The sequence below is a fragment of the Candidozyma duobushaemuli genome, assembly GCF_002926085.2.
Source record: "Candidozyma duobushaemuli strain B09383 chromosome Unknown B_B09383, whole genome shotgun sequence".
NCBI lineage: Eukaryota > Fungi > Ascomycota > Pichiomycetes > Serinales > Metschnikowiaceae > Candidozyma > Candidozyma duobushaemuli.
The window spans coordinates 526,438-540,555 of NW_020289895.1; the positions used below are offsets into that span (position 1 = coordinate 526,438).

A 14,118-nucleotide genomic window follows, 5' to 3' on the forward strand; every position below is an offset into this window, starting at 1 on the left:
TCTGCTCCGGGTAATTTATATAAGAATGATAGAAGACGAAACAGGAAGTTTGGTGGAGTAGGGAATATTTGGGAATTTTGGGTATTGGGTTCGGTTGTACCCCAAATTTTTCACCCCACATTTTATTGCACATTATGTGCGGCTTTGGGTGCGAATATATGAACTCCATCATCTGACCCTCGTATATATTCTACAGAATATTATCAATAATTTATATTTTTTACGGCTCCTCATGCCGCCTGCTCCCTCTGGTCCTCCCCTTTTCTGTCTTTGGCCGCTTGTTCCTGAACTTAAGCAAGAACTTCTCCATGAAGCTGCCGGTGAAATCCTTGAGTTTTTTCACTTTAGCCTTGTCGAGCTCCTTGGGTGGTGCCGTTTCCTTTTTGGCCTCTTTGCTGGCGAGAATTTTCACCAAGTCTCTGGCACAGCCCTTGACGTTCTCGTGCCCGATTTCGGCCTCGTGCTTTTTAATCATGTTGGGGATGTAACGGGCCAAGGTTTTCGTCCAAAGTGCCTCCACAGACTCCTTGGTGAGCGGTGTTTTGGACTTGGAGTAGGCCATCTCCAACTTTCTTCTTCTTTGCTTGATTTTTTCGAGTTTGTCTCGTTTGGCCTGCTCCGCAAGCCTCTTCTTCTCCTCGGCCTCCTGCTGCGATTGTTGAATAAGATCTTGGAGCATCTTCTCTCTTTGACGAATCTCGTTGTACTGCTCTTCCTTGAGCTTTTGTAGTTTGCTTTCTTCAGACGAGTAGTCGTCGTCTCGCTGCATGGGTTTGCCGTTTTTCTGTTTAGGCTTGCCAGTTTGCTGCTGCTGAGGCTGTTGCTTGACTTTACTCTGCTTAGGACCCTTGGGAATAGAAGGGCCTTTTGGCACAGAATTCGTGGGTCTCTCCCATTTCGAAATACCCAACTCAGAGTGATAATAATATGGTGTGTTGGTGTTGGGGTCGACAGCTTGCTGCCACCCAGGAGGCAATTCCTCCTCCTCTACTTCACTGTGAGGCAGCTCATGAGTAGTAGGTTCTGTGACATCCTCGTATCCCCAGGTAGGAGATGCCAGACGGCCAGCTCTTCCATACAATGGAGACATGGACCCTCTGGCGACATTTTCGTTCTTTCCTGTGTTGCTCCTGTTCTTGGGATTCTGTATGCCATTTCCAACTTGCTCCAGTCCGCAAGAAGCTCAGATCCGGTTTCTCTGATTTCATCATTCAGCGTATCCGCCACGATCTTCTTCACCACATCCTCAATCTGAGACAGCTCGATTTTGTTTCTTGTCATTGAGGGCCATCTCTTCAAGATCTGGAGCACCTTTTCGGTCAAGTCGTCCTCATCAGAGGAGTGGTCCTTCAAAACCTGTGAAAGCGTCTTGTAACCGTGAAGACGCACAATGATGGAATTGAGCTTAGCATCTTCCGTCAAATACACACGGTCGATGATCTTGGCAATGATGTTACGATCCTCTGCTTTCATCAACGCAGCCATAGCCTTGTTGACGTCGTGCTCGTTCAATCCCTCAACTTCTAGACTCTTCACAAAGTCTTCATTGATGATGGCATCTGGGTCCTGCTGAGCAAGACGAGCCTGCTTATTACGCTTCAACCAGGCCTTTTCTTGAGCTCTGGTCACACCCAAAGCTTCGGAAATGCCTTCAGGAAGAAGAAGTGCAGCATCCGTCTGCGTCTTTCCTCCCATCCAGCCGAGACAGTTGGAAGAGCCACAATAACAAGGCTGCAGCTGGGCACCATAACGGTCAACGTTATAATCGAACGTGATTTCCTCGCCTTCTTTGATCAGACGCTTAGCGAAAATACCCATTCTCAATTTGTCGCCAACGACCCACTTATCAACATAAGCGTTGGGGAACAAGAATGGTTGCAGAATCTGGCTAAGGATCCCCTGTCGGTGGCATCAATGAAGGCATCTTTGGTGAGCATCATAAAGTAGAAATGGCGTAGTTTCCTGGTGTCGTAATCGATCATCCTCTGTCTGAACGTCTCTTCGTCCACAACTTCGCCAATATACTCGTAAACAAAAGCACCCTCTGAGATTGGCTGCTCAGCGACCAATCCATAGCCTTTTTTCTCTGTTTGGATCACCTTGACATCACAGTACTGCTTTTTCTGAAATCGCTGGTTCTGGCAGTCTTTGCCACAGAGACACAGTTTGTTTGTACATTCAACAGACGTGATTCTGTTGATACAGTGGCTGTGTTCGCCACATGCCATGTTCATTTCCTTTTCATCATCCCAGTCTTCTGAACAATCACATGCCATGAGCTCCTTCAGGCCTATGCTTCCTAGGCTTCTTGATAGATACGAGCATTCCTGAATTTCTAGGAATTTCGACTTGGCCTCTTCTGTTTTGTCTTCGGCATCTTTGAAGAGCAGCGGCGTCAGCTCTTTGGACATGACGTATGCTGGGTGTGACTGGATTTGAATGAATGAATGGAAACAGAAAGGAAAGGTGTTTAATTAGCAATCCAGCAGAAAAGAAATGGGGAAATGTGGTTTTTAAATAGATCTGCTGTTCGGACAGTTGTATAGCCGGTTTTTCTTTTCCTGTTTTTCTCCAGTTTTCCAGTTCGCGCTTTTGGATACATAATTCTCGAGGCGAGCTTGGATCACCAATAGGGAGTATCACGAGAGAACATCGAGTTTCGTGGTGGTTTCATTTTATTACATCATTAGATCCAAATAGTTTGCTAGTAGCATGTTTTCGGCGATCACATAGGCTCCAAGGCAGAGAGCATCATAACATGGAGGATAATCAACGGTCGTGATCGACCCGCTTTTCTCATTTAGTCGAAGAACCACCTACTGAAGGAGGTTCCCAACTGTCGCAAACAACGCAAAGTTCAAGTCTTTCATGGTTTCATCCGAGGCGCTCTCGTTGTTGCAAGCGTTGATCTTCGCAACTACTTCCGTCAATCGATCAAGAAGCAGCTCTATTTTGTTTATCTGATCTCTATCACCGCTGTTTCGATGCGGCGTAAATACCTTCCTGATGGTAGTTTTATAGCTAGTGCCTTTGTTGGACTCGTTGCTTCCGTTATTGTTCTCGAAGCCATGGAAGTACGACGAGGTCGGAGAATGTGAAGACACTGGGGGCGTGGTATGGCCATGGCTGAAAGCTGGCGATGGTGCCATCCAGCCAGATGCCGTGGACGACGACCTCGACTTGCCCTTATCTCCTATATTCATTTCAATCACCTTGATCTCTCTCGCACGTAAACTGATCATCACCGACCTTGTTGTGACTCTAGAGTAGCCGCAGTCATTATGGTAGAAAAGCAAGTCATTCTTCATAGCACCCATTACCTGGGTCTCGATCTTCAGACTTATTGGGCACAGCTGCATGGTGTACTCTGGTCTAAACTCCTCGACGAATGCGACATTCGGAAGCAACGTCTTCTGCTTGTACACTTTCTCGTCGTTGTGAGCCTCATACTTTACTTCCATCGTGTTGCTGTTGACGCTTTCATACTTGAAATTGGCATTGACGACGTTTTCACACTTCTTGCGAATAGTGTCTCTGTTTGCGTCAAGTAGACTATTGGCACGGTCATTGGCAAGTGGTACCACCATCGAGCATCTCGATCTTTTGAGATTAAGGGATGGAAACTCAGTTGGATGCTGTGATTTACCACTATCATTGGATGTGAGATTGTGTAGATCAAGCATAGACTGGGCCCTTGAGAGCTTCGCCCGGCCTCTTCCAGTAGATGTTGTGGCAGCGTCCCATTGGAAATCTTCTTGTTCAACTGCGGGGGAAGGCGAATTGAGCGAATGATAAGATGGTCTTTTGCTTAGATCTGGAATGTGACATGGGTCATGGGTATCGTTAGCATGATGATTAGGCTCTTGAAGATTATGCTGCCCTGCAGCAAACGAGTTTCGCCATTTATCGAGAAATGACGATCCAAACTTCGAAAATGAATAGTTTGAGGCGCTTGAAGAGAGTGACGAGTTAAGCGACGATGAAAGGTGTGCCATGGATGATGAAGTTGACATAGCTGGCTTGCCGTGAATGGGTATATGCTGTGTAGTTGAGTACGACATTTCCAACAGAGGCTTCTCCACAAATGAAACACTCGCCGCTGGGCCAGACTTGCCTGGTACTTCCCAACCTTTCTGGGAAGAAACCAGGACAGACAAGGAGTCATCTGACGAATCTGCGATGCTGTCACGAGTTGGATGGCCCTTCTTGATTGGAATCGGCTGTGCCATTGGCGTACTGCCTATTTCAGGAGTACGAGAGAGTTCTCTGATGGAGGCGGTTTCTGGAATAGAGCCAGGAGTGGCCGACGGATCCAGAAATGGCGTTGTCACACGTTTGGGCTTCTCTGCTGCGCTGTGGCTGTGATTATAAAACGTTTCTTGAGAAGAAGGGGAGGTGTAATGCTCCACTTCCGCTTCATTGGGATCAACGTGCTGCAAGCTTTTCTTGTAGTCATCGTCGCTGATGCATGCCTCGAATTGGGCATCGGGTATAAGTCCATTAAGAATAAATATAAGCTTTTTGGCCACCATTGAGTTGCCTGTTACAACCAAGACTCTGGTGAGTTCCTTGGTGCCATTGGTTTCTGCGCTGTCAGACCTTTGGGATAACGAGTCTCTTAAAGAATGCAAGAGGGCAAACAAGCTGGCCAAAAAGGTGTTGGAGGGCGTTCCTTCGACTTCGTTGTGAACACCATGGGAATGTAGGTGGTGGGTATGCAGATAGTTGTGGAAATGTGAGTTTGATGCAAAGTTGGGGTGGTTGTTTTGTACAATGTTCCGTCCGTCCTTGAACTCTAGCCAGTTGATCACTTCCAATGCCCAGTTGACCAACAAGGCTTTGAAATGAGAGCCTGTGTGGACGGAGGAGTACCGCATGATACTGTTTGAGTTGATCAAGCGTGGGGTGTTGTAGTTGAAGTGGATTAAGCGGTAGAGCTTGTGGAGCTGGCGTGGGAGGTCTGAGTCGGCCTGGAGAAGCTCTGAGGGAAATGATACTCTGCGATTGGCGATGTAAGGACACATGCCGTTGACCGTGGAGTACTTGATCAACATCAAGAGTTTCTTCGTGACCATTGTCTGCAAGGAAACGAGGTACTGCGACAAGGCCTCCCAGTTCTGGAGCACCACTTCGTCAACCGACTGGTCCAGCGAGTAGGGTATCACAATGCCGATGGCGAAGCGGCTGTTGACGGTGTATTTCGACACGCCTAAGGAAGGCAGATCAGGCGAGGACGACGCAGGCGTGGCCATTGACAGCGGGAAGGCGTAGGTGGTTTCCTTGATCGGGTAGGTTGGCTTAGGCAGCCAGCTGGGGTCATCCTCGGTCAGCGACTCGCCCATGGCGCCTCCGGTATCCGGAATCAGAAACAACTTTGTCACCAACACCGCCGAGAAGGATCCGTGCACGGAATTAAACTGGGGCAAGAGGTGCACTTTGGTAGCAGTGTGCGTTTCCGACGAAGGAAGGCCTCTTCCGAACATGTACTCATTGAGCTCCGAAACATTATGGAGCAATTTCGACGTGAGGATGTTCTTGGACGAGTGGTTGCGGGAAAACAGCAAGTTCGAAAGCGTCTGGGACAAGTCCTGGCTCGGAGAAGCCGGAGTACTGGTCTCCTGAGACCGAGGTCGTGAAGGCAGCGGCGCCTCCAGTTGATGGGCAGAGCTGGGGTTCGAACCAAGGTCCTGGCGGTCTGCGGAATCAAAAAGCACCTGTTTTGCCCGCAAGTTCCCGCCGTCCTGGGCCACAACTAACCGAAACCGCCTTCTGCTGAACTGGTGGGGCCGGATTTGCCCGAGCCTCAGCAGCCCATACAAAATCTCCCTTGTGTACGAGTCGTCATGAGAATTAGCCGATGCAGGGGTCTTGGGAGCCCCCTGAGGCGGATTGTGTGGTAAAGGTCCAGGCAGCTGTTGCTGCTTAAAGAGACGTCCTAGCATGGTGAGCCATTCTGGAAAGGGGAGATTTGGACGAAAATGGTAAAAAAAGGGGTTTTCCGGGGAAGGAAATGCAGGAACGTGGGATGTAGACGTGATGTCTCAGAAAAAGGTGTAGTAGGGTACGTAGATATCTGCCCAATCGGGACGCCTAGTAGTAGGTTCCTGTGCAGGACGTGGTATCATGGGTGGGTTCAGAGGGTCAGCCAGATTGGGCAATTCCGAGAGGAGGCCTATTTATTGAAAGTTGGGGATATGGGGTTTTGGTGACTTGTAAATTCTATAAAGTTTTCTGGCGTTATAGGTTAAACGGGGACCCATGGTCACGCGACCGTTACGAGCCGTTGAGATAAGCGGCTTTTCCAAGACTTTTTCGTCTGGGGTAATCCAGAGCACGTTTCCGATAGGTGACTAATAAATAGAATCTCGAAATTAGCCTCGAAATCTTCGCTGGTGATGTCATTGGTGTTATGCTCGAGAAAGAAAATTTCTGTTTCTGGTGACGTCTCTAGTTTTGCAGCCAGCCGCAGCCATCTAAGACATGAGGCCTTTTTAACCGCAGAAAGACGTATGGGCGGTGACATTTGCGCTTCCATACGGACCAGAACAGCACGGTGACCTCATCCCTGCGGCTTGATCTGTCCTGGAACATGCTGCAGATGCAAGAGATGCTTGAGGCTGGTGAGTATCTGTGAAGCCTTTGAGGTAATGAAGAAGGCATGAATCTGGTCATTCAGGGGACATGGAGGCAATGCCATTGTGGCTGGTGTCCGATTTTAAGGCTTTGGAATCGGACAGAGATCTGGGGATTTTCACGAATTCATCAAAAAAGAGAATGGATCGTTGCCTGGATGCCCAGTTTTAAAATGTAGTCGGAATTTGGCACAATCGTCTATACTGAAACAACAATCCAGGTTACTCCCCTCACGCATGTCTTACATCTAGCGAGGAATCTTCACTCTATTCAAGCGTTGATCAGCTCCATTTTTAAAAACCAGACGCCTATATTTGGAGAGCATGCTCCAAAGCGTTCAAGAACACATTGGCATGCGAAGGCTCAAACACCAAAGAGGGCCTCAAACGAACAGACCTCTCGCCACATCCTCCAATGTTCACACCAGCAGCACGCATCTTCAACAACAACTCGTTTCTATGAGTAGGACTCTCACAGTCCCAAGCAATGAAAGTACCAAAGTTCTCGCCTCTCAAGTTGAGAATCTTGTCCTCGTACTTCTCGGCAAGCCCCTCGAGCTCCTTGTAGAGGTAGTCACCGGTAGTAGCGGTTCTTTCCACCAAATTGTTCTTCTGAACCTCCTGGTAGATGGCCTTGGCAAGAATAGCCTTGGATGGGTCGCCACACCACGTGTTGAATTGTCTATAGGGCTGAGAAGGCTGCAAGTTGGGGTCTGAGAAGTAGAATCCGGCAGCCTGGAACTTCTTGGAAAAAGTCACCATGTCTGGAGGGTCCTGGAGGTTCCAGTGTTCATGGGCCCAGAACTTGCCCAGGGCACCCACACCGGTCTGGACCTCGTCGACAATCATGAGGATCTCGTGTTTTCTGGTGAGCTGTCTCAAGCCGTGGAAGAAAGCAGGCGATGCGTGGTTGTCTCCACCTTCAGACTGAACTGGCTCCACGATGATAGCGGCAATGTAGCCTGGAGGGTGGCTTGTGACGATTTCCTCGAATTCAGCCAAACAGCGCTCCTCCTCGGCAGCGTTTTCCCTGACGTGGTCCTTCAATGGGTACTTGAGCTGGGGGAAAGGTGCCACAGGCCAGTCGAATGCAGGGATATCCAACTTGTGAAGGGCCTTGGAGCGTGTGGTGGAAAGAGAGCCAAAAAGACGGCCGTGGAAGCCCTTTTCAAAGGACAAAATGGCTTTGTCTGGCGAACCAGGTGCCTTGTTGAGCATCACAGAGCGCAACTCCTCGTCGGTGAAATCCATGGCTCCACGTGCTCTGGCAGCCTGGTACATGAACGCCGCCTTGTAGGCAGTTTCATTAGCACACGAGCCGGAAAGCGCCGTCCACACCTTGGTCATTCCTGGCGGAGCAGCGGCCAAAATACCCTCCTCGAGAATACCCGCGTAGTCGAGCTGAGGAAAACACGCCAACGCGGGTCTGTTGACCAAAGCGGAGGCCATTTCGGGCGACGTGGCCGCGGCGTAAAGCTCCGGGTTGTTGTAACCCAAGGGAATCGACGAAATCTGACAGTACACGTCAAGCAACTTGTTGCCGTCTGCATCAGCAATGTAGTTCCCCACGGAGTTGTAGAAGTCTGTGACAAAGTACGCGGCTCTGTTGTCGAAAACCGATCCCAAGTGTTCGTTTGCCGCCAACAGCTTGGGTCCTGGAACCGACTCGGTGATCAAGGAGGGACCCTTTGGCTCGTTGGGGTAGTATTTTGCAGCCACGGAAACCGAGCCGCCAGGTGTTTCTGGCGCGTGTGTAGCGGCGCTGGCGTGGCCCCGCACGCTTCTGACAGCAGCACGTGTCACGTTTCTAAGCATTGTGGCAGTTTTGAAGGAGAAATCGTTGGAGATTAGAGGTTGCTAAAGGGAGGTTTATATAGCGCTGATAAGGACCTGCACACAAGGCGGTGAGGCGTCGTGGTTAGCGGGGGTCGAAAATGGGCCACCGATTCCGAGCGGACGAGGGATCCCGAAGGGCTGTTTTTTGAGTAGAAAAAAAGAGAAACTCGGGATTTCGGCTCCGTTTGGGAGGCAGTTTGGAAATCACGCATATTTCCGAAAAAAAGTTGTTTTATTTCAGGCAAAACCGGTGGATCTCGGTTAGCGAGAAAGTGGTACGGCTGAGCTGCGCTAAGAAGTGGGCTGTTTTGGCTTTGACTCTGACGGGCAAAGACTTGCCAAACTTGGAACAAAAAGATATGAACAAGTTCAAATACACATTTATTTCATTTGCTATATATACAGTTTTGTTGGCGGCTATATTCTACAACTACTCCAGTCCACTATGTGTCCACTGTCGGCTGGCTATGTGCTAGATTCCGATGGCTGCAAATGCCCAAACGGGAAAGACGAGCAGCCACGAAAATCAGTCCTATTTGAATTCTTGACTTTATCCAGTACCATACCTCTACTTTTTTTTTGGAACAATTTACGAAAATGGGCCGCTCCCGGGGCTTTTCACCTTTCTGCTCCCCTCCCCATTGTCCTCCATGATAACCATGTCTTATGTAGGTAGGTCTAGATGGTTTTGGAACACCGCTGGAAAGACGCTTGTTGATCTAAGTTTTCAAAAAAACCTTTGTCACAATGTATGTCTCGGGCTACACTAGAAATGTCCGTAGCGGTGCGTGGTGACGAGCTATGGCCGCATTTCAACAATGGTTTGATTGTCGATGCACAGCTAAGGGGAGGCACAAGCGTTGCATGTCAGATCAGGTAGGCTAGGCTTTGGCGTGCATTGTAGGGTTCACCCTGAGGTCATTTGTGGAATTTCGAGACTTTCCACAGGCTGTTGAGATTTGGCACTTGCTAGGATCAGAAATTGGGAAATTTTCAGTGATTCTTGTTTTACACTTCAGCTTTTTTTTTTTTTTTTTTTTTTTTTTTTCTTCGTGCTCCTGTCATGCGGAGATCTAAAGCGGCGCTCAGAAAAGGCCGTCCTTCCATTACCTACGCAAATTGTCTGTAATTCTGTTTTCTGCTGAAGCTCTTTGTTCACACCAATCTGAGATCTGCCTTCGAGCAAGACGATTCTCCAAATTTCCTGCAAATATAGCACTTTTGGAATTGATTCAGTTGGATATGCTCCAAGTCTCAATTAGCTTACCGCAGTAACGTAGCTTTCCCTTATGATCAATGTAAGGATGATCTGGTTCCTCTTTTATGGCATTGACCAAGTCTCCCATGTATTTAGACGTATCGGAGACAGGCTCCATGGCTTCAGAGAAATGTTATTTTACTCTCAAGGTGGACATTTTGTTTCTCATGTAGTTTCTCATCGCATGAAAAGCTGAACGACAGCAGTAAGCTGGGAGCTGGAAATTCTGAACTTTGAAGAAGGCTTTTTTGTTTTATTAAAAGCTTCACAATTTCTTCTGAACCATATTCCGTAGCTCAACAATCTAGCAGGCCGTTTTTCTCAGGTGCATTGAATAGGTGAATGTCACCAACGACCAGCTAACTAAACAATTTACCTGACGATAACTAAAGGTATAATTTTAGAAAGCGAAGCTACTACTGAAATGACTATTAAGAGCTCTCCAGCGCCTCTTTTGGAAAATATACCGAATATTTCTCGCTAACTGTAACATGTACATCTACAGAAGAATGACGCTAGATGCTCTTACATCACGTAAATGCCGGTTTTTAATGCAAGGCACTGTGGCCGAAGGGCATGGGACATGATTGCTTCATAAGGCTTTTCGAGGCAGGCGTACGAAGTGCATGCTTCATGAGAAGCACGGCCGGTTTCGAAAGCATAAGTTTTGAAAAGCTCAAGAAATGAAAAGCTCCAGAGATGAAAATTGTCAAGGACGAAAAAGAAAGAAGAAGAATGTTGAACATTCTTCTTTTTGGAATAACCTTTTCTTCCAAAATCTCAGAACTCCTGCCAAAAAATGTTCTTCATCAAAAGGTCAACATCTCTTCTGTCATACATTTTGAACCACGTAAGAAAAACACCACATCTTTTCTTTTCTTCTGTTTTGTTTCCTCTTCTTTATGTTCCAGCGCATAAACATTTCTTCGAGGCAGCGTCCACTTGTCTGTCGATCCGCCATTCTTTTTCTCAATGGATCCGTCGCTTCACAAATGAGGCTCACTTAAACAATCACGTTGATGATGCTTCACGTTTTCTATGCCTGATACTCCATGCAAAGTTGGCTGCAAAAAGCTGCAAACGCCCTCGAAGCCCGCTCGTCATGCTACCCATTGGAATATTCGTCTTTCTCATAAACCATGAAGCTACGACTTTGCTGTTGCACGGTTCTAGTGTGGCTTTGCCAACACAGTAAACCAAACCAGGAGTACTGGAATCGAAGACAAAAAAAGACAAGCATTTTGGGTTTGTTGGCAGAAGTGAGGTGAGTAGAGGAAACGATTATTGACGAGCCTGTGGGGAACATCCGGAATCCCAGCAAAATACATCGAAAAAAAGACTGAATATGGTCATTTAAATTATGATTCTTTTGTTGCTCATGGAGCTTTTCTTTTTTTGCCGATCACCTCCACCGGCGGATTCGACCTTTTTAATTTTCATCATCTCCACATGTCATGATGGCTGCAAAAGGCGCAGTGAGGTCCCCATTCATCAAACCACCAAACCTAGCAGCACAAACCGCGCACCTGGCAAACCATAATCAGCTTTGATCCAAAAATGAAGATATTCTCCAAAACTGCAAAATCACACCCAACCGATCACTTCGGATCCATGGTTGGTGGTTGTGGCTGAGGCGGGTGCAGGACGGCAATATCAGCGTCACTATCGCAACCAACTACTACTCTACTTTTTCCAATGCCTGAGGACGGACACATCAAAAAGTTCATCAACAAGATCAGCGGCCAGCCGGAACTGTACTCCCGCAAGGCACGCTACACGTTCGGCAAGACCTTGGGCGCCGGCCTGTTTGGAATTGTTCGTTATGCTAGAGATAACCAGACGGGCGAGGACGTGGCGGTCAAGATCATTTTGAAGAAGGCGCTCAAGAGCAAGGAGCACGAGCAGTTCATTGTGGACGAGCTTTCCTTGCTCCAGGAGCTCAAGCACCCACACATTGTTGGTTTTAGAGATTGGTTTGAGTCCAAGGACAAGTTCTACTTGGTGACTCAATTGGCTACAGGCGGTGAGTTGTTCGATAGGATTGTGCAGCAGGGTCGGTTTACGGAACGTGACGCGTCCGTGGTGGTGATCCAGATGCTTGAGGCGCTCAAGTACTTGCACGATAGGAATATCGTCCACAGGGATATCAAGCCTGAGAATGTGTTGTACCTCAACGAGGACGCCGATTCCGACGTTGTGCTTGCGGATTTCGGTATCGCCAAGAAGCTCCAGGACCCGAAGGAAAAGCTCATGTCGTCGGCTGGCTCTTTCGGGTACGCTGCGCCAGAAGTCATCACCGGAACAGGTCACGGAAAGCCGTGCGATATCTGGTCCTTGGGTGTGGTCACCTACACCATCTTGTGTGGCTACTCGCCCTTCAGAGCCGAAAACGTGCAAGACTTTATCGCCGAGGTCAGGCACAACAACGCCGTGGTGTTCCACGCGGACTACTGGAGGTCTGTTTCGAAAGATGCACGTAGATTTATCATCAAGGCGCTCCAGTACGACCCGGAGCGCCGTGCCACGGCCGACTCGCTCTTGGAGGACCCCTGGCTCGTCAGCGCCAAGCAGCACAGCGAGGCCGATTTGTTGCCCAACTTGAAGCAGAACTTCGACGCCAAGGGCAAGTTCCGCCAGGCGATCGAGGTGGTCAAGTTGGCCAACCGCATCAAGAAGCTCAAGGACTTGCAGACCGAGGAGGACGACGACCCCAACGAAATCAATCTTTTCGGCGACGGCGGGTCTGTCGTCAGCGACAGCGAGCTTCCAGACACCAAGCTGGGCGAGGCCCACGACAGTGAGGTGAAGAACAAGAGCGGAGGCCTTTTCAACTGGAAGAAGATTAGCGAATCGCTTGCCGAGGCTGAGGGCAAAAAGCCCAAGGACGAGGATAAGTCGGCGCTCACGTCGAGCGCATTCATCCAGTTGGTCCAGGCAGCGACAGAAAACAAGGAACGAGTCACGGAGTACCAGAAGCGAGAAGACGAGGCCAAGTAGACAGGCCCCGGCTCCGAGAGAAAACCCGGTCGTTTTGGAAAATAGAGAAAATCACAATACATGCATGCGGAGCTGGCGATTGCTTTCTCTACTTTTGTGATTTCGGCCATGTTACACAAGCCTTGTAACAACCCCTCGGTGCACAGCTTCAAAAGGTGAAACCCCTAACGCCAGAATCGGGTTCAGGGATGTGTTGTGAACGATGCATTTCACGTGAGACAGCTTTTGAACCCTGCCAGAGCAGTTTAGCCGGGGTTGCATGGTTTAGGTGAGACAGCGTCAAGCAGGGTGCGCTAAGCAGAGACAGTTGAAGAGTGCCGCTACTATTTCAGAAAAAAGTCCAGACTCCCGGCATAATCGGGGAGTTCGACTCGTGGGAGGAGAAGGCCTAGCTTTTTTTTTTTTTCAGTTTTGAGCCTCGAAATTTACTGAGGCCCACGGAACAAGCGCTATTAACCTGGTTAGGCACTGCGTCTGTGGGCCACCTTTAATTTTAAGGTTTCCCTTTGTCCCATGCGGTATTTGGTGATCATCGTTCGGCGGCTGCAATGGGATGATACCACCCTGACCTCGATTCAGGAAATAACGGTTTCGGTTTGAGGCTGGTGAAGCTGTAGCGCCCTACATGGATAACTTCCGCCAATGTCCCGATTTGAAAAAATGGGCCAGCGGCAAATTTGCAGGGCAGGCGCCTCGGGATTCCTCTGGCTTCCGTTTCGTGTCTTACCCAGCCACGGCGGGTCTTGGACAGGTGCTGGTCGGCTAAAGAGAACGCAAAGTGTGTTTTGCTGCACGGCGGCTCAACCCAGCCTGCAAAAGAGCCCTGTTACTTGCCACCGTTTAGAGAAATATTCGGGAGGAGGTGTAGAGGGGTTAAGACGATTTGAAGCATGGTGGTTATGGCCAAAATCCGTGGTGTTTCACTGTCGCTCTTCGCCTAAGCGTTTGCTCAATGCATGTCGAGGATGTCATTTGGAGCACAGACACACCAAGGCCAAAGCATTGGATGCTAAACGGGAAAAAAAAATGCTTAAGGGTCACTGCCGAGTTTGGAAGTGTGGCTGGAAGGCAGAGAGTTGGGTGCTGATCTTGATGGGGACGAAGGGCTATAAAGCTTAATTGTGCTTCTACGGTTTTTAGTCTTTTTTTGATTTCTTTTCAAATCGTGCAAGCCGCCGGGTTTCCGATTTCCAAGGCGGTCTTGTCTCAAACCTACGGGAAGCTCCCAAGCACCGAAGTGAGACACTGGGATTTAGACGCCGATTGCACATTCGACGCACAGTGGGTACTTGTGGATTCACGGTGAGGTGACGAGGATCCCCCGGAACTCCGGCCAGAATAGGCCCATTTTGTCGCCTCCGGGATCTCGCTATGTATGACTGTTTCATACGTAAT

General features: G+C 48.8%; 4 protein-coding genes across 4 annotated transcripts; 1 reads left to right on the forward strand and 3 right to left on the reverse strand. All coding sequences in view use genetic code 12, as the record gives it.

Annotated features, from left to right (window-relative positions):
- Positions 1-220: 220 nt before the first annotated feature.
- Positions 221-2,411, reverse strand: SET2 (histone methyltransferase; the record flags this gene model as incomplete). Its single annotated transcript, XM_025480255.1, has 3 exons — positions 221-1,127; positions 1,163-1,819; positions 1,840-2,411. The coding sequence occupies 3 exons, from the start codon at positions 2,409-2,411 to the stop codon at positions 221-223; spliced, it is 2,136 nt and encodes a 711-aa protein (XP_025334555.1).
- Positions 2,412-2,816: 405 nt separating this feature from the next.
- Positions 2,817-5,942, reverse strand: CXQ87_001724 (uncharacterized protein; the record flags this gene model as incomplete). The annotated part of the gene is made up of 1 exon (XM_025480256.1): positions 2,817-5,942. One exon carries the CDS (start codon positions 5,940-5,942, stop codon positions 2,817-2,819), a length of 3,126 nt encoding a protein of 1,041 aa, XP_025334556.1.
- Positions 5,943-6,941: 999 nt separating this feature from the next.
- Positions 6,942-8,447, reverse strand: UGA11 (Uga11p; the record flags this gene model as incomplete). Its single annotated transcript, XM_025480257.1, has 1 exon — positions 6,942-8,447. One exon carries the CDS (start codon positions 8,445-8,447, stop codon positions 6,942-6,944), a length of 1,506 nt encoding a protein of 501 aa, XP_025334557.1.
- Positions 8,448-11,421: 2,974 nt separating this feature from the next.
- On the forward strand, positions 11,422-12,723 carry CXQ87_001726 (serine/threonine-protein kinase; the record flags this gene model as incomplete). Its single annotated transcript, XM_025480258.1, has 1 exon — positions 11,422-12,723. The coding sequence occupies one exon, from the start codon at positions 11,422-11,424 to the stop codon at positions 12,721-12,723; it is 1,302 nt and encodes a 433-aa protein (XP_025334558.1).
- Positions 12,724-14,118: the final 1,395 nt, after the last annotated feature.